Source organism: Miscanthus floridulus, unplaced genomic scaffold (assembly GCF_019320115.1).
Source record: "Miscanthus floridulus cultivar M001 unplaced genomic scaffold, ASM1932011v1 os_1214, whole genome shotgun sequence".
Classification (NCBI taxonomy): Eukaryota; Viridiplantae; Streptophyta; class Magnoliopsida; order Poales; family Poaceae; genus Miscanthus; species Miscanthus floridulus.
Window position 1 is genome coordinate 5,211 of NW_027097595.1, and position 17,516 is coordinate 22,726.

Sequence of the window (17,516 nt, forward strand, 5' to 3'; positions counted from 1 at the left end):
ACGCGCACCTTATCTTTCCCTCCTGCTGTGCGAGACCGAGTGCCCCGAACCCTAATTTAAGCTATGTATTCGGATCTGATCTAATTACAAGGTACTAACTACGATTTTTGCGAAAAAAAATGTTGGGTGTACATGTGTGCACCTATGTCCTTTACCTGAGCTCAGACGCGCCGGTGCCCGGATCCGGCGGAATTGCTGCGGTTTCGGCGGTTCGTTCTCTCTCGTTGTTTCCGGCGGGGTTATGAAGGCGGCGGGATACAACCCCTACGATAGCAGCGGTGAGTTTGCTCGAATCGACCAATTTTAAGCCTGATAGTTTTTCCCCTCTTGGTTAAGGATTCCCGTTCTGTTGGGGTCAATTTGTATTTCAGCCTGACTGTATGATGCCTTGTTTTTTGAGATTGATATATCTGTTGCCACTAAGCAATGTAAATACAGCAGAAGATTTAAGTTGTGGGCGTGTATAAAGATAGGCCAATGGATAACTGTGCTGAAACTTTCTCTTTCCCCAAAACTTTGGATTTTACACCTGACGCCCAGGATTAAGTCCTGGGTCATTAGATATTAGATATAAGAATCCCAATCCCAAGATAAAGATGGAAACAAAGAATATCACAACTGTATAAACAAAAGTTTGAGAGTAAGCATTATATAATCTCCATTTTTTTTTGTTAAGGAATAGATTACCCATTAGGATGGGTTTTCTTTATTTTGACACACAAAAAAATGCAAAACCAATTCTAATTTTTTCGCAGCTTCTATTAAATAAATCCAGGGGCTTGTATATAGGGATTTCAGAGATGTAATACAGAGTATCGGCTATGAAAAACTCTATACCAGTGCTGTAGTAGTTTTACTTGGTGAGTTGGACGTGTCAGGAAAGATTGTCGACTTTACAGTTTACATTTATATCCCGGCTTTGGTTTCATGATACCATGTCACTCACATTCCCTGACTAGTGACTATTTTTGGGCTTCTGGCCCACTAGGTACCAAATTGTAAATTCGAGTTACAAGTATAGTTGGTGGTGTTGCAGTCATAGGATAACATAGTCCACATGACTTGCTGTCAGCTGTGCATTTCATATGCTACAGTATTATTCCTCTCCCTTTGTTGTAGGGACGATGACGATCTCCCCCCAACACCAAAATAGAGGACTAAGAGGACGATCTTTCAGTGGGAATGGCCGAGCATCTGCTGGGGCATTTCCTTACATGAGGGCGAATAATGATTTGGAGAGTGAAATACATCGTGTTGAGCAAGATGCATATACTGGTGTTCTTAGAGCATTTAAAGTGCAATCTGATGCAATATCCTGGGGTATACAACCAAATTGAAACTTGTGCAGTCAGTTTCAGTAGTCATATCTTGGACTACTGTTTGTGCTGAGAATAAGATAGATGTGCTTCTGTACAGGAAAAAGAGAGTTTGATTACTGAACTCAGGAAAGAACTGAGGGTTTCTGATGAGGAGCATAGGGAGCTATTAAATAAAGTCAATGAAGATGGGACCATCCGTCGAATGCGGTATTTCCTAAAGCATTTATGTATGTACGTGTTTTACTTCATCAATATATCATCCTTTGTTATTTGCTTTCACCAAAAATATCTGCAGGGAGTTAAGACAGGCAGGTGGAACCCCAAGTGGTCTGCATCGTGGCAACAGGGTTTTATATGATGCGGAACCTGGGCCCACTACCAAGAGGCAAAGGGCATCTCATTTGATTCCTTCGCAATCTGCAGGCCTCCAGTCCCCTATGATACCCTCCCACTCAGTTCCATCTGCAAAGTGGGGTCCTTTGTCAGCAAGAGGCAAGAAGGCGAAGACGTATATTCAGAATATTATGCATAATATTTTTGCATCCTGAGATTTTTTTTTATACCAGCCTGAGAACAATTTTATAATGGCTTCTGGATTTGTACAGCCCATTCCTTTGGCGCTACCGTCTGTGGATCCAAGTCATTAATAAACCATAAAGTTTATACAAGGTGGCCAGAGGACAACAACTCTTATGAGGCCACCATAACACAATATAACCCTGTGACGGTTGGTTTCAATTTTTGCTGCTGTTTGCTCCTTGATGCAGATATGCATCAGTGCCCAGTAACCTTCTTTCATGATCTCTTTAGGGTGAGCATGCACTCGTCTATGACATGGGCACACAAGCCGAGACTTGGGAATCGGTTAGGCTTTGTGATGTAAGTACCTTTTGCCTGCATGCTTGTATCATTTTCTATTTATCCCTTTCTTTCGTCTTTTCCTCTGTATTTAGTTGTGTTCTTCTTCCATTATACACCATCCAAGTGCTTACTTTTTTGTTATGCTTTCTCTACCATTGGCTATGAATAATTGATTTTTGTGTGTTACTTGTGCTAGTCTCTGTTGATTGATGCCAACAAGATACTATCTATTCATGTGCTCCAATAAGCTTAAAATGTAAAGTGCTAAATATTTGACGTTGCAGCACTTCCCTTTCCAAAATGAGTTAAATGCACCAGCGGACCTCGAACTTGTAAGCGTGTGTCACATAGCTCCATGAACTTGGAAAATGCATTTCTGAGTCCCTAAACTTGTTAACTAGTTCACCACAGGTCCATACCAGCCATGCTAGCATTTTTATCTGACGTGGCAAGCACTGTAGTGCTGACTGTGTCTGCCACTTTGCATTTAACCTCTCATCTATCTTAGCCTCGTTCATTTCCATAAAAGGCCGTATTCGTGCGACGGACCTTCCTCCTCTCGGCAACGGCCCCGATCCGCCTCGCCAGCTCCGGCGCCATCTGGGTCATAGGTCACAGGAATATTCCCGATTGTCAATCCTGCTTCCTATGGGTAGCGCGCCAGCGCCGCAGCAGCACGCTGGCACAACGGCGTAGCGGCGGCATCCCGTCCGTCTCCCTCTGGCCTCTGCCCCGTTGTTCGCCTGTTTCCGTGCCGGCGGCCGTCCTGCCCTGCTGCACGCACGGGCAGGCACGGCAGCGGCAGTCTCCGTTGTCTACTCGTCTGCCGGAAGCATGGTGGCCAGTGGGCAGCACCCTGGCCAGCTGGCCCCTTGTCCTGACCGCTGCCCGTCGACTATGCGCAGGCCGCGCAGGAGATCGGGAGGGGGCGAGCCGGTGCCCGGCGAGGGGTGGAGCCGCAGTTCACGTAGGGCGAGAGGCGACAAAAGAGGAGAGGGAGGGCCAGAGGGAGCCGGTGCGCCGGCGCGGCCAGCCACAGTGATCAAGCCAGCCCGTGCCCGATGCGACGCCTTGGAGTCGGGGGAGCTCTGCGCGACGCCACAACTGCCGACTGCGCCTTTCTTCTTTCGCAAAGGCTAAGGCCTTATGGGCTTGGCATGCCAAGACGGAAGAAGCCCCTAATGCCCAATACCCATACGCATACCCACCAGGCCACCAAGCGGCCAAGCCAGAACTCAGCGAGCGCGCCATCGATGTGGTCTTTCCACCTCGCGCCGGTCAGATTCTAGGGCTTCCCTTCCAGGACTTCTAGCCTCGTGAGCCGTTGATCGTGGTCTCGCGGCCAGCGCCGACCATGCTGCGGCATGCGCTACTAGCTAGCACCACCTGCAGACTATAGCCTTCGCGAGCAGCCCCCCGCGGACCGATGGATGAGTACCTTCTCGTTGTGGCTGTAACATGCCTTTGCTCCTACAAGCGACTCAGCGAGCCAACGCCTTCTCTATCCATGTCCGTGTGCTGGCAGGAGAAAGGAGATGATCCGCCTTCACTTTCTTGGCAGCAGCAACCGGCAAGGCGACAACGGCCATGGCTGAGAGGTGGGGTGGTGTTCGTCAAGGTGCGTGTAGCGCGTGGTGTGGCGGCACGAGCGGCCCTGCGGGCAGCGCAGACAGTGAGACAGAGAAGGCCATGTCACAGTCACCGACAAGGCTGTATGCGGCCACTCATGCGACGCTACTTGTTAGCACGGGCAGCATGGTCGGCGTTGGCTGTGTGGCCACGGTCGCCTGCTCACATGTCCGAAGCGAGGGCGGCACCTTCGAGTGCGGCCTTTTCTTTTATGCAAATGAACGAGGCAAAGATAGATGAGGGGTTAAATGCAAAGTGGCAGACACAGTCAGTGCTACAGTGGCATGCCATGTCAGATAAAAATGCCAGCATGGTTGGTATGGACCTGTGGTGAACCAGTTAACAAGTTTAGGGACTCAGAAATGCATTTTTCAAGTTCATGGACCTATGTGACACGCTTACAAATTCGAGAACTGTTGGTGCATTTAGGGCGTACCCACTGCAGAGAGCTCCCGCTCTGTGCGGGGTCTGGGGAAGGGTGTCAGTGGCAAGCCTTACCCTCACCTGTGAAATGCGAGGAGACAGTGACTCGAACCCGGGACCTTCCGGTCACAGGCGGTAAGACTCTACCGCTTGCACTAGGCCCACCCTCACTGGTGCATTTAACTCTTCCAAAATTATATTTTGCAGTGCTGCAGTAGCCTAGATACTATACTCCTACTGATCTGCTGGAGCTGAAATTCACTTGCTTGTATTGTATGATCTAGAGTATGGGATATGTGTTGAATTAACATGTTTGATCTGTAGGTGAATTAAAATTTGCCTGCTGAATTAGCCTGGCTGAGTTGCCACATTGCCATTAATTATTCAGTTTGAAGATTGGATAAACGCTCCTTAAACAGATGGCACCTGAAGATATAAGATGGGAATTTGATGGACTCTTCAAATCGTGATGGCTGGGGCCTTCGGGCCCTATGTTGAAGAGGCACCCAACCAATAATGGTGCTGTGGCTGGTTCAATCAGGGGAAGAGGGAGGTTACAATAATGAGCCTATAAAGGACTATGCTCCACCTGAAAATGGCATCAATAGGAATTTTCATCATGTTGACATACCAAATACTGAAAGTGTTGTTACGGAGGTAAATTTCAATCACAGTTAGACATAAAAAAGGTAGTCAGATATAATTTTGTCTCACGGTTGTATGTTCCCAACACAGGTGGAGAGGGTATTGTCCAATCCAAATATGCCTGAAATTGAGAAGGCAAGGAAACTGCTGAAAGTGAGTTAATTCTTCTGGTCAAATGTTCTTCTCATTTGAAAATGCTCGTGATTGAAAAAGCTCTTTATCATATTTTCTTTCCCTTCTTTGAGTCACGAGGCAAAACACTTGTTCTTTTAGGATCAGGAGCAGTCATTACTTGATGCAATTGCCAGACTTGATGAAGCATCGGATAGCGATAGTGGTAAGTTCCTCGCCAGTTCTACCTCGTTGAGGGTCAGATAGTACTATACAGAAAGATTGGACTCACTCCATCATAGAAGTTAGATGCTTTAGCTTTTTCCTATGTCATACTTTGCTAACTTTGACCAATTTAGAGTTAATTACACCGCAGTTTGTAAACTATTACGTTCTCATCTAGGTCCCCAGACTATGAAATTGTAGATCTAGGTCCCTAAACTATTCCCAATCTGATCCAAAGCAGCATATCATAGCAAATTAGCTAATTCGGCGCTCTAGCTTGGAATTGCCATGTTGCTGCTCGCGCCTCATATTGACATGGTTGGTCTCTAAACTATACGTGATTCTCACAAAGGTCCCGAAACTATGAAATTGCAAATCTAGGTCCATAACCTATTGAAGTACTCAAATCCTGGTCCAAAGCATCTACATTCTCTCCTCTGCTGCTGTACAGGGTGACGCGCTTGAGACCTACGCACGTCGGTGGCTACTGAGCATTGTCAAGAGATGACACCTAGTGAAAGCTGACAACAATACTAGTTTAGTACGACCATGGATAGTTTTGAATCAGTCACCATGAAGGCAAGAACAACTGACGTCCATGCACACCGCTAGAATGAGCTATGCAGGGTTCTCAACTACAGGAAGCTCGCTAAGACAGTGTCCATGCATGCTTCCCAGAATGAGTTGCTTCCAGTTAGGGTCGTCGTGCAGATGCTCTTCTACGAGAAGCATGTGTGGCGACACTATCTGGCCCCAGTCACAGCAGATGGCATCAAGATTTTGCTTGCCACAACAAGATGGGAGGCGACCACATGGAGGTCAAGAACGAGCAAAGGCTCTGAAACCTCACCGGTGAACCAGACGACAATTTCGTAGTTTTGGGACCTAAATGAGAGTGATGTATTAGTTTAGGGACCGTCCGTGTAGTTTACTCTTATTGGAGAAAATATTAATTAACATCAATACCAAATAAATGTACCTCTTAGACATATTTGATGGTGGATGGTGGTGCCTTTTTCTATACACTTTCAAGACAAAGATAAGGTTGAATCAGGAGAAAACTAAATGACATGTTTTTTTTTGGGGAACAGAGGTAGTATTTGCTAATGTTTTAGTATAAAATAGGATCCTTGGATGAACCTTTGGAGGTATTGTAGTTTTAACTGGTGGTATGTTGAAGTCTTCCTGGAAATGGACATTAGAATTGTACATTCGCCAGCTGATGGCATCTTTGGTGTATTCACGCTTCGTATATTTCCCTGACCGATTTTTTGTGTTACAGAAGATATGGCCATGGAAGGCCGAATGGGTTCTGCTGGGAAAGGAACCGGCATTACTACTTAGTTGTTTCTGGCATGTTGGAATTGGAAGATTAACTTGCATTTGTGTACCACCTACCTCGACCACAGAACAAAAGAAACCACATTATGGCAAAACTGACATGCCAGAAAATGGTGTACTGGAAACTGTTGATGCCTGAAATGGGATTTTTCGGTACACAAAATTGAGCGCACGGAGGGGCAGGGATATGCAAATGTTAAAGAACTTTTTGCGCGCCATTGCATGTTGTTTCCTCTGTAGCAAACTAGAAATAACTTAAATGTTCTAGTTGATCATTAGCATGGATCACTTAGCATTCCTGATTGCAGTACAGTAGATTTTCTAACTCTAGCATAATATCCAACTTGGCTGTTCTTGCACTCTAATGTAAAAAAGGACTTTGTTGTGCACGCTTTTGATGTATGCTGCTGGAGTATCCGGACTTTGTTGTGCAGGCTTTTCCTGCTGGAGTAGCTTGGCTGACCGTGTCCCGATGTGTTAACGACTACGCTAATGGTCGCATGTCCATTTTTTTTTTCTTAAAAAATATTTATTGTAATTGTTACTTTCATTCCAAATATGTTTGTATGCCTTTTCTAGATACATAATTTTTTATTACTCCTCCGTATTGGTAACTCAAGTCGTTTTGGACAAACATTGGGAGTATAAATCGTGAATAATTTTTATATTGTTAAGTTTGAAAATATGAAAACCATAGGAATAGATTTGTCTTGAAAAATACTTTTATAAAATATTATCATTTTTCAATAAATACTGACCAAATCATGCTTTAGAAAGGAGGGAGTATCATAGCTGTTGCTATCTATCTACAAAAGTTAGAATGTGGAACTTGAAACAGAGGGAGTATTATAATTCAGGACGGAGCCAACTAATGGAATTTGTTTCGTACAAGAGGGGCGGTTATATTTACTTTGAACCTGGATTTTTCATTCTTTTAGTACAATGAAAAATGAATGGTACAATGAAAAATGAATGATACGAAGTCGAGGAACATCAACGAGCCAAAAAGAAACCAAGGAACATTAAAAAAACGGAGTTTTTTGCAGTTCAGCTTCGATTGTTGCATGACCAAAGCTATCAGTTCAAGCAGAACCAGAAACACAAGATCTGTCAGCTCGGCTCCTTCCCAACCACAACCTACGTGATTTACACAGAGCTAAAACTGAAACAGTGAAACTATGGCTTTACTTCGGTCGCTAGTTGCTACCGACTACCACGCTTATGAGGTCTTCTACCGCCGTCCTCATCCTACCTACTTTCTCCCGCCGCGCTTCCCCGTTGACGACTTCTCCGACCTGCTGTTCGTCTTGGCCCTCTTGGATGGCGGTGGCGTGGCTGGTGCCGGGCCTCGTTTCTGCGGCCGCCCGACGCCTCTCTTCGTCCCGGCAGCCTTGCCGCCCCTCCTGGATCCACCGCGCCCGGTGCCCTCCTTCCGGCCGGCTCCTCTCTTCCGGCCGGTAGTCGTCTGCTGCTCCATCGCCGCAGACCGCTTTCGCGTCGTCCCCATCTGGGACCCCGACCCCCGCTTCCTGTGGGGCGACTGGTTCAGGCGCTTCAGGAAGTCCACGGCGTTCCTCTTCTTGGCGAGCCCGCCGGCGCCCTTCCTCGGCCCGTCCGCATCGTCCGCCGCCTTCGCCATATTCCGGCCAGGACCCGCCGAGTTCTTGCCACCGCGGCTCTTCTTCGTCCTCACTCCCCACGCCTTGTCCTTGATCGCCGCAGCCACGGATTTCTTCTCGTCCTCGCTCTCTTCCTCCGCTGCCGCAGCCGCCTCGGCCTCACCCTTCATCGTGCTCTCCTCCTTTCTCGCGGCGGCCTTCGGGATGGAGCTCCGCTTGCGGCACACGATCAGCGGCTTCTTCCCCTTCTCGATCAGCGAACCGACGATGTCAGCGCCCGCCGCTGCCGCCGGCGCCGCCACAGCCACGTGCTCCTGCTTCGGCTCGTGGAGCACCGCCGACGCGTGCCCAGTGACGAGCGCGCGGGCCTCGACGGCCGCCGCGTGCTCGGGGGTGCCACGCGGGAAGAAGACCACGGCGTTCGTGCAGAGCAGCAGCAGGTCGCGGTAGAGCTCGCGCGCGGGGAAGTGGTGGTCATCGTCGGCGTGCGAGGCCGCCGACGCGTCCAGCCGACGGCGCACGCTCTCCAGGTCCACGTGGCGCCTGATCGTGCCCCGGTACGCGGCGGACTCCTGCAATTGGATCGGATTGACCAGGACATAAATAAAAAAAGCCAGTAAATAATTGGGAAAGGAAAAAGAAAATAAAAGGGACGAAAAAAAATTCTGCTAGCATCGTCTAGCTACAAGGCACCCGGCCACAAATGATTGATTGCAACTGTGCACCCAACTTGCCGTGCTATAATGCACCGAGCAAAAAGATGGTAAACACCTTAGAAACTGATTTTTTTCGTCACCAAGAAATTGATTTTTTTCACGCGGTTACTACACTAGTACAAGAGATTCGCCGTATTTTATCGAAACACCTTAGAAACTAGTGAGAAATTAAAGAGTCATATATGGCTATTATTGTACAAATGAGAAAAAAAATGAAGCGTTTCCATGCACTTCATGCCTTCGTCCCAAGCTCCATACGGTGGTACTGCTACACTGCATGTGCAACCTGAAGTCATCCTACTCGCGGAGGCAGGCATATGCCATTTCGCAAATCAGGTAGCTCACGGATTTAGGGCTTCTAATCACAGGTCATCGGTGCATGCTACGTGCACGCCAAATCTTATCCAATATTTACACACCCGGGAGACCCGTTAATCAAGGGTGGGAGTGGGACCCGGACCCTGACATGTCACCAGCTTTTTGGAAAAATTCATGTTACAAGGTTTTAAAGCTTACCCTTTCACACCTTGCTAATTTAACCCGGTAACATCCAAGGGTGAAAAGGACGAGCATGATGGTAATTACCGGGGCACCTACCTCGCTGCCGTGCTCGCGTAGCCGCTGCAGCGCGGAACCGAGCTTGGCCGAGACCGCGTCGACCAGGGAGGCGAGCGGAGGGGACCGGGCGGGAGGTGGGCGGGACGCGGACGCCGCCTCCTCCTCCTCCTCGTCAGCCTTCTCGCTTCCGCGGCGTCGGCGGCACAGGCTTGCCGAGCTCCGCACGTCGCTGCTCTCCTTGGACGACGCCGCCGACTCAACGGACGCCTCCTGCTTCGCAACCTCCTCCTCCTTGGCGCCGCCGCCGCCGCCCTGGTGACCGGGGTGCTTGGGGGGCTTCAGATCTGTGGAGTTCGACTCCCTGCACGACCGCCCGGGCTCCTCGCTGGGGGAGGAGAGCCGGTCGTTGACGCTCACCTCGTCCGGCTTAGCCTCGCCGGAGACGCTCCGCTCCCGCTCCCGCTCCTCTCTCAGCCATTTCACTTTCGACTGCAGCGTCCTGCGCGAATAAAAATTTTGATTTGTAATTCTCCATTAAATAAATCCCCGCCGAGCGATCGCCATCAGACGGTAAGGAAAACTGGCGAGGGTTTTCAAAAGGTAGTTTTTCTTGTTTGGATTTTTCTTCTCTCTCCGGATTCCATACCCGATGGACAGATCGCATCGCTCGACGTCGCGCCGGAGCTCGGCGACGCGCAGCCGCCGGAGCTCGTCCACCCACCCCTCGGCAGCGGAGGCGTCGGGGTCCTCCTCGGCCTCGGCCTCCTCCTCCCCGCCGCTGCCGACGGTGGAGAAGCGGCGGTGGAGGTGGCGGAAGCGAAGGCGGCAGCTGTGCGGCGTGAGGCCGGGCCGGGCCGCCACGGGGCTTCTTGTCTGCACCTCCATGGCCACCGAGTCCCAGCTCGCCGTGCCGTGCCGGGTCACGGCGCAAGCCAGGAGCAGCTCCTCCAGCGTTCCCCAGATCTCCCCGCCCTTCACGGCTGCCGCCGTCGCCTCCGACTCCGGCGACACGTCTGTGCCCTCCGACCCGTCCGCCATCCTTCCTGCGTTGTCGCCCGTGAGGCAGTGGAGGTGTGGTCTCAGCCCCGCCCCCGCCCTGGCCGTTGCCCTTGCCTCCGTTGCTCTCCCCCGTCGCTTTTTCCTTCCTCGGCCCGGTTTGATTTTTATCGGTAAAGAAGATGGCATGGTGGTCATGGCAATCAGCCATTCAGCCGAGCCGCGCGCGCAGCCTGGCACCTGTGTTAATTTCTCAATTACCCAGGGACTTTTCTGTAAAAATTTCAAAGTGGGCCCATCTCCGACTATTAAGGCTATTGATGTGGCTTATAAGCCGACTGATACTGTTTTATTGTGAGAGAAAAATATTGTATCATGGCTGATAAGTCCTGTTCATCTGGCTTATAAGCCGTACTTTTTCAACCAACGAACAATATTTTTTCTCTCACAACAAATCAGCCAACGATACTTTTAGCCATGACTTATCAGTCAAGCGAACAGAATAATAATGAATTCTTGTGCAATGACCTTGTTACCCCTTGTCAGTGATCAGCTACCACCAGCCTACCACTTGTACGTGTGCGAATCTCAGAACAAATCAGCCTACCACTTGTTACCCCTTGTCAGTGATCAGCTACCTTCCTGCAAAGCACAAGCTACACGACTGCACTACGCAACAGAATAACGTCTCGTTTGTTTGCACTGGTTTGATTTATAAGTCATGGTTGAAAGTACTTGGCTAGTTTAGTGTGAGAGAAAAATATTATTCGTTGGCTGATAAGTCATGACTAATAAGCCAAATACGATCAAGCAAACATGTTGTAAACTGATGGTGTGATGGAGCTAAGCCATGTCCAAAGCATCAAGATTAATCAATGGGAATAGCTTGATCCGGAAGGTAAATCCTGGTGAGTTGCGAGTTTGGCCTGTTAGTTTTATAAATTTTAGGCCGCTTCTGTATATCAATTGCAAAATATCGTTTTCTTATAAGCAAGTTTAAAAAGCTGCCTCTTTATTTGAAAAGCAAACGGCTTTTAAAATGAGTTTCCAGAGTTTTTAGATAGTTTGTGTGAGTGTGACAAACAAGTTTCTCGAAAAAAAAGCTTAAACAACCAGGCCCTAATTCGTGGCTTATCTTCTGGGGCTTAATTGAATGATGAATCAGCTCGATCGGGCAGTTTCAGCTTGTACATGTTTGTGCCCAATCTAACATGAGAAAATTGAATATTTGACACCCAATTCGGGCGCCTGTGAATATTTGACATCCAATTCGCGCGTCGTTGAAAATTTAACACTCTAGCTGCGAATTCATTGAAAACAGGGGTTTTCTCCTCCTTTTCTCCATTTAACATTTTTTTCTTTTTTTCTTTTGCTTTCCAAGGCAACGTACAAACGCATCTCTCTCCCGTACTCATTTTTCGTCGGCTCTGTTCATCACGCCGCCGCCGCTGGCTGCGCGCGCGGGGCCAGGCTGGTCGCGGGGCCGGTCGCCGGTGCTGGACGAGCCGGCCATGCGTGCGCGCGGACGGTCGCCGGTGCTGGGCGCCGGCGCTAGCCAAAGCCCGCCGTCTTCGGCTCCACCGCTGATGGAGGCCGTCGACGCAGGCCAGAGGCGCCGCAATGGTCGAGCAACAGCAGGCCAAGGTACTTTGGTCATTCAGCGTGGGCTTGGAAAGCAAAAGAAAAAAGAAAATATGTTAAACGGAGAAAAGGAGGAGAAAACCCCTGTTTTCAACGAATTCGCAGCCAGAGTGTTAAATTTTCAATGACGCGCGAATTGGATGTCAAATATTCACAGGCGCCCGGATTGGGTGTCAAATATTCGATTCTCTCATCTAACATCGATCGTCGCCCTGAATTCTCTAAGCCCTTGTTTAGTTCACGAAATTTGGATTTTGGGGCTACCGTAGCACCTTCGTTTTTATTTAGCAAATAGTGTCCAAACATTAACTAATTAGGCTTAAAACGTTCGTCTCGTAATTTCCCACCAAACTGTGCAATTAGTTTTTCTTTTCGTCTACATTTAATGCTCCATACACGAGCCGGATGTGACAAGTACTGTAGCAACTTTTTGGATTTTGAGGTCCAACTAACAAGGGCTAAATTAACATAGGATTTTCGAAAGAATATCACTGAAACAATTCAGAATTCAGAAGCCGTGGTTTTATTGGAGCATGTCAGTGCCCATGCCAGACCGTTACTTTCCCAGTTCCACATTTCAGAATTCAGAAGCCGTGGTTTCTACTTTATCAGCCGAGCCACTTAAGATATATAGTCACTCCATCCCATAAGTGTAGTTTTTTGCCTATTTGACTTCTTGTTTGACAGTTCATCTTATTCAAAAAAATTATGCAAATAATAAAATAAATAAATCATTATTAAAGTATCTCTAATAAAAAAATAAGTCATAACAAAATACATAATATTTATACAAAATTTTTTAATAAGACTAAAAGGAACTTGGGAGAATCAACATTCAACAACGCTCAACGCTTCATCCAAAGGAACAAATGCACATACCCAAATTTCACAGAGATTAATGCCACATCCTTCAAAGGGGGCTATTGAAAAAACTAATCCTTCATTCATTTTAGAGCCTATTCGGCTGGTATTAAAGCCGGTATTAATACACATACCTAGATTTTAGATCGAAAGATGCGAATTTATACAGAACAGGATATCCTAATACAAACAATGGAAATAGAATTGAGGCAAAACTACTGCATCACCTATGGCAAATGCCAACCTCACTTGCCTCCAGCCAGGGTGTAAACTGCCCTTACCAATCTTCTCCAGCAAGGAAGTACTATTATTAAGCACAAAACTAGACACAGCCGGCAGCAGCCATGTCATATGGTAGGGCTTGCAATGTCAGCAAAGGCCTAGCTAGGTGCTACTTACTTCCGACGGGCCTCAAGCGCCTTCTTCAACTCCTCGCTTGCTTCATTGGGGGGCGGTTTCGTCCCACTGTCCACCAATTCCTTCGCATTGCTGTGGAAATGGCGATCTGGTTTCGACACGAATGAATGCTGTGGAGGTGGCACTGCTGCTGGCAGCTTACGACCATCGCCTTTGCCAGCTCCAACCTCTGCACGCAAGTCCTCGACTGAACGACACAGCATTGTGCTCTCCACATTCAGCTTCTCCAGTTGCCTCTTCATCAGTGAGAACTCCTCGCCCTCGGCTGCTGGAGGAGCGTCTTTCTTCCTCTTCTTGTCCGTTTCAGGCTGTGAAGGCATCTTGGGCGTGTGCTCTATGGTGATCTTGTTCATCACCAGCAGCGGCAGCTTGCTGATGGCGAGGCTCCCAGCCTTGCGCCCGTACCCGTCGTCTGCAAGCGCGGCCTTGATCTCCGGCGGCACGCGCAGCCCCCACTGGAACCGCAGGCTCGCCTTACTCCACAGTGGCAGCACGCTCCTGGTCGTGAGCCGCATCCCGGAAAGCAGCGCGCCCACGCCGCCGCCGCCCGTCCCCGCAGCGGCCGCCACGTTCGCCGTGAACCCATTCCCGGCGATGGAGAAGCCTTTACCGTGCGCTTCGCGGTCGTGGTCGTCGCCGTTGGTGGTGAGGTCGGCCATCTTGATCGCCAGCGGGGGCGGGGTGGATGCGGGCGGCGGTGGCGGCGGGGAGCGGACGGAGCTGGCGACGGCGAAGTCCCCGATCCGGGGCTTGAAGAGGAGCGAGAAGGCGGGCGGGTTGGAGGAGGTGAGGTTGAATTCGGCGGCGAGGGCGAAGGGGGCGCGGATAGGGGACCCCAGCGGCCCCAGCCCCGTGCGGATGGAGAGGGCTAAGGGCTGGAGCGGCTCGTTGGGGCGGTACGAGAGGCGGAGCACCGGGCCGGAGGGGAAGGCGGTGGAGAGGTCGAAGCGGAGGTCCTTGGCGTCTCCCCCCGCCGCGAGGCCCGAGAGGAAGGGCAGCCCCAGCACGCCGACGGGCACCTTGGCGCGCAGCAGCGGGCGGTCGTCGTCGCGGAACTTGATCGACGCCTTCATGGCGGGCGGATGGGCGGCTAGGGTTAGCCTATGGGATTCGGGATTTGACGGGTTGGGGAGGTGCGGTGGTGGTGGTGGGGATTTGAAGTGTGGAGGCGAGGGAATTGGGGGCGGAGGTTACGCCACCACGGGGGCCAGGGAGACGGCGGCGGCCGCGGCCGGATTTAATTTGGGGCGGAGGTCATGGAGGGGGCCTCTGACTGAAATGGGGAGGAGGTGGAACTGCGACGAGAAAAAGGGAATTTTGCCTCCCTCCGGGTTTCTACTTTCCCATCCTATAAATAGGATTCGCTGCTTTGCCACGATAGAAATACGGATATACGTTATAATATCATTTAGCGCTGCTATCTAGATTTTATTTTAAGGGCATATTTGATTCATCTAGTAGGTACTAAATTTAGTAGCTTTTAGTTATTTTAGTAACTTTTTAACCAAACGTTATGACTAAAAGCTACTAAAAATGCTTTAGTCCTCTCTAGTAACTCTAGAGTTACTAAAAGTAACTAAACCGTTTAGTAGCTAATAAAGTTTAGTAGCTCGAACCAAACACCCCCCTAAAGCTACTCTTGCCTTCCTCTCGCTATGCTGCTGGACGCCCGCCGCAGCCATGGCTGTCGTTCGATGGCGCAGCAAGCTCCCTCCTCCTTTCCTTCTCCGTCCGAGCTGAGTAGCCCATCGCCCTGTGACCACATAACGTCGTTTCTCTGACTGAACGCGTCGCGGAGCACCTCTGCCGCACAACGCCACAGGCTTGCATGTGACCGGGTCGCGTGCGTGCGCGGCCAGGAGCCTCGGTCCACCTCCGACGGAACCGAGATCACCCACGAGTCCGCCTCCGCCCCTGGGTGCTTCCCCGCCACTTCGCCGCTGCCAGTGACCTTCATGTCGAGCACTCCTCTGCTCCAATTGAAGAAAGTCCGTCAGACAAGACCGCGGTCATGGACTGGTTCGGCGGCGGCTGCTGCTCGTGTGGGGCTAGCGGAGGCATGTTTGGAGGCGGGTGTCGGCGTCGGCGGCGCGTCTGGAGGCAAGGGCCAGCAACGGCGGCACATCTAGAGGAGGGTCGTCAGGCCGCCGCTGCTCCGAGCACCTGGCCGTCGCGCCACCGAGCAGGTTGTCGGGCCGCCGACGCTCCGATGAGCCTGGCCGCCGCGCTTTGGAGCGGGCGCTGGGTAGAACACGTGCAGCTCCGACAGGGCGCGTGGGCTTGGGGCTCCTGGTCGTGGCTGTTCCTCGTATCTGCGGTCGTCGTGGAGCGCCGGAGCTCGACTTGCGTGGGAATGTCGTGGACTTGAGCCTTCACATGAAGGAGCCCATCTTCAAGTTGGCACTCCATGGAGGACGGAGGCGTCGAGCTCTACAGCCAACCGGTTCTTGGTCCTCCTCCTTAGTTTGCTCGGAAGCATAGCAAGCCGGGACAACATGTTGGATGGCGAGCAGCGGCTCACGACGATGGCACATGAAGTGTTGTGGAGCATGTCGTCGAGGGTGATGGCTAACATGTGGCTGAAGCTCATGCGCAACCCAGACGTGAAGATCCCCCAGAAGTAGTGGCTTCAGAAATCTTGTTCCTACAGGCTACAGCTCGTGATTGTAAATTATTTCATTCGTGCACTGGGATTGTCTAGTGGCTAAGGCATGAGGCCTGCATTCTATTTCTATTTTGCTTGAGAAAAATTGTACGATACGTGTTTCGTATGGTTGCCATAGGGGTGAGCGTGGTCGACAGCGTGGGGGCAGAGGCGGCGTGGGAGGGGGGTGTCGGTGTTTTGGACCGGGGGGTCCTTAACCAACCAGTGAATTTGAACTGCGTGTTCCTAATCCTGGATGGTGATGCAAAGAGACATAAGGCTTATACTAGTTCAGGCAATCGGTGCCCTACGTCTAGTCTGAGAGATCGATCGTGTATTCCTTGTACTGAAGTGCTTGTAGTAGGGGGTTACAAGCTGGGTGAGAGAGGGAGTTAGTCCCTGGTCTCGGCGAGGTGTGATGTGGGCTGCTTGAGACGTTGCTCTCAGGCGGCTGGAAAGTGTGTGTGTTACAGGGCGTTGTTCTTCGTGAGTCCCTCTCCCCCCTAATGGCCCAGGTCCTTTCCTCTTTATAGTTAAAGGGAGGATAAGGGACAGTATATGTGCTAACTATACGCGTCGTGCGAACGGATGCGGCGTGTCCGAGCCCTGTAGCCTATTCCTGTGGCGGCAGTGCGTCGTCGGAGTGGTCCGTTCTTGGAATACTGGGGCGGCGTTGTAGGTCAAATCCGATCCCTCGTTGCTTGGTTCTGCCAAGCAGAGCCGAGTCTCCCTTACCATGTTATCGTATTGCCGAGACCCTTGGATGGCTCGGGGGGGGGGGGGGGGGGTTCTCAAAAAATCAGACCAACTAAATGACCACGCTTTTAAATTGTATTCCGAAGAAATCAGAAATATATCCACTGCCTTGGCCAAATTTAAGGATAAAAAGCGGACGTAGTTTCTAATGTTCCAAGCGTTGGTGGTGGATGAAGACTTCGCCCTTCTCGTGGCGAGCTTGTAGTCTCGGGGCTTCAGTACTTGGGGCGAATGATGTACGGTCACTTCCCCATGGCGGGTCAACTCTGGGGCGGCCCCTATGTAGCTCCTGTGCTAGTCTCAACACCAGGTCGCCCTACCTTCAAGTTCTACGGCCGCGAGACGTGACGCGGGCCTGCTGCGCCATAGGTTCTGCTGGTATTTAGCTAAGTGGTAGTAAGAGCGACGTCTTGGGCTTCCTCCAGTTGATCATGGGCGTCCTCTCGGGTGGTGCGGTTTACTTTGTTCCGGTTATTAGGCTTGATAGCCTTGGGGGGACCATCATATTCCCAAATCAGTTGGGGAGGATGGCCTCGGCCCCATAGAACAAGAAGAAAGGCGTGAACACCCCGTGGCCTCGGCTCGAAGTGTTCCTCAGGCTCCAGATGACCACGGGAGTTCGGCGAGCCATTTCTTGCCAAACTTTTTAACCGGTTGTAAATTCTTGGCTTGAGGCCTTGTAGGATCATACCGTTGGCACGTTCCACTTGGTTGTTGGTCCTTGGGTGTCCTATGGCCGACCAGGCCACACGGA

At 50.5% G+C, this 17,516-nt stretch overlaps 1 protein-coding gene and 2 pseudogenes across 1 annotated transcript; 1 reads left to right on the forward strand and 2 right to left on the reverse strand.

Moving 5' to 3' along the window:
* Positions 1-245: 245 nt before the first annotated feature.
* LOC136533811 (protein EMSY-LIKE 3-like) lies at positions 246-6,858 on the forward strand (annotated as a pseudogene).
* Positions 6,859-7,552: 694 nt separating this feature from the next.
* On the reverse strand, positions 7,553-10,902 carry LOC136533810 (uncharacterized; annotated as a pseudogene).
* Positions 10,903-13,005: 2,103 nt separating this feature from the next.
* Positions 13,006-14,698, reverse strand: LOC136533812 (uncharacterized). The gene has a single exon (XM_066526333.1). It carries the CDS (start codon positions 14,433-14,435, stop codon positions 13,341-13,343), a length of 1,095 nt encoding a protein of 364 aa, XP_066382430.1. The 5' UTR covers positions 14,436-14,698; the 3' UTR covers positions 13,006-13,340.
* Positions 14,699-17,516: the final 2,818 nt, after the last annotated feature.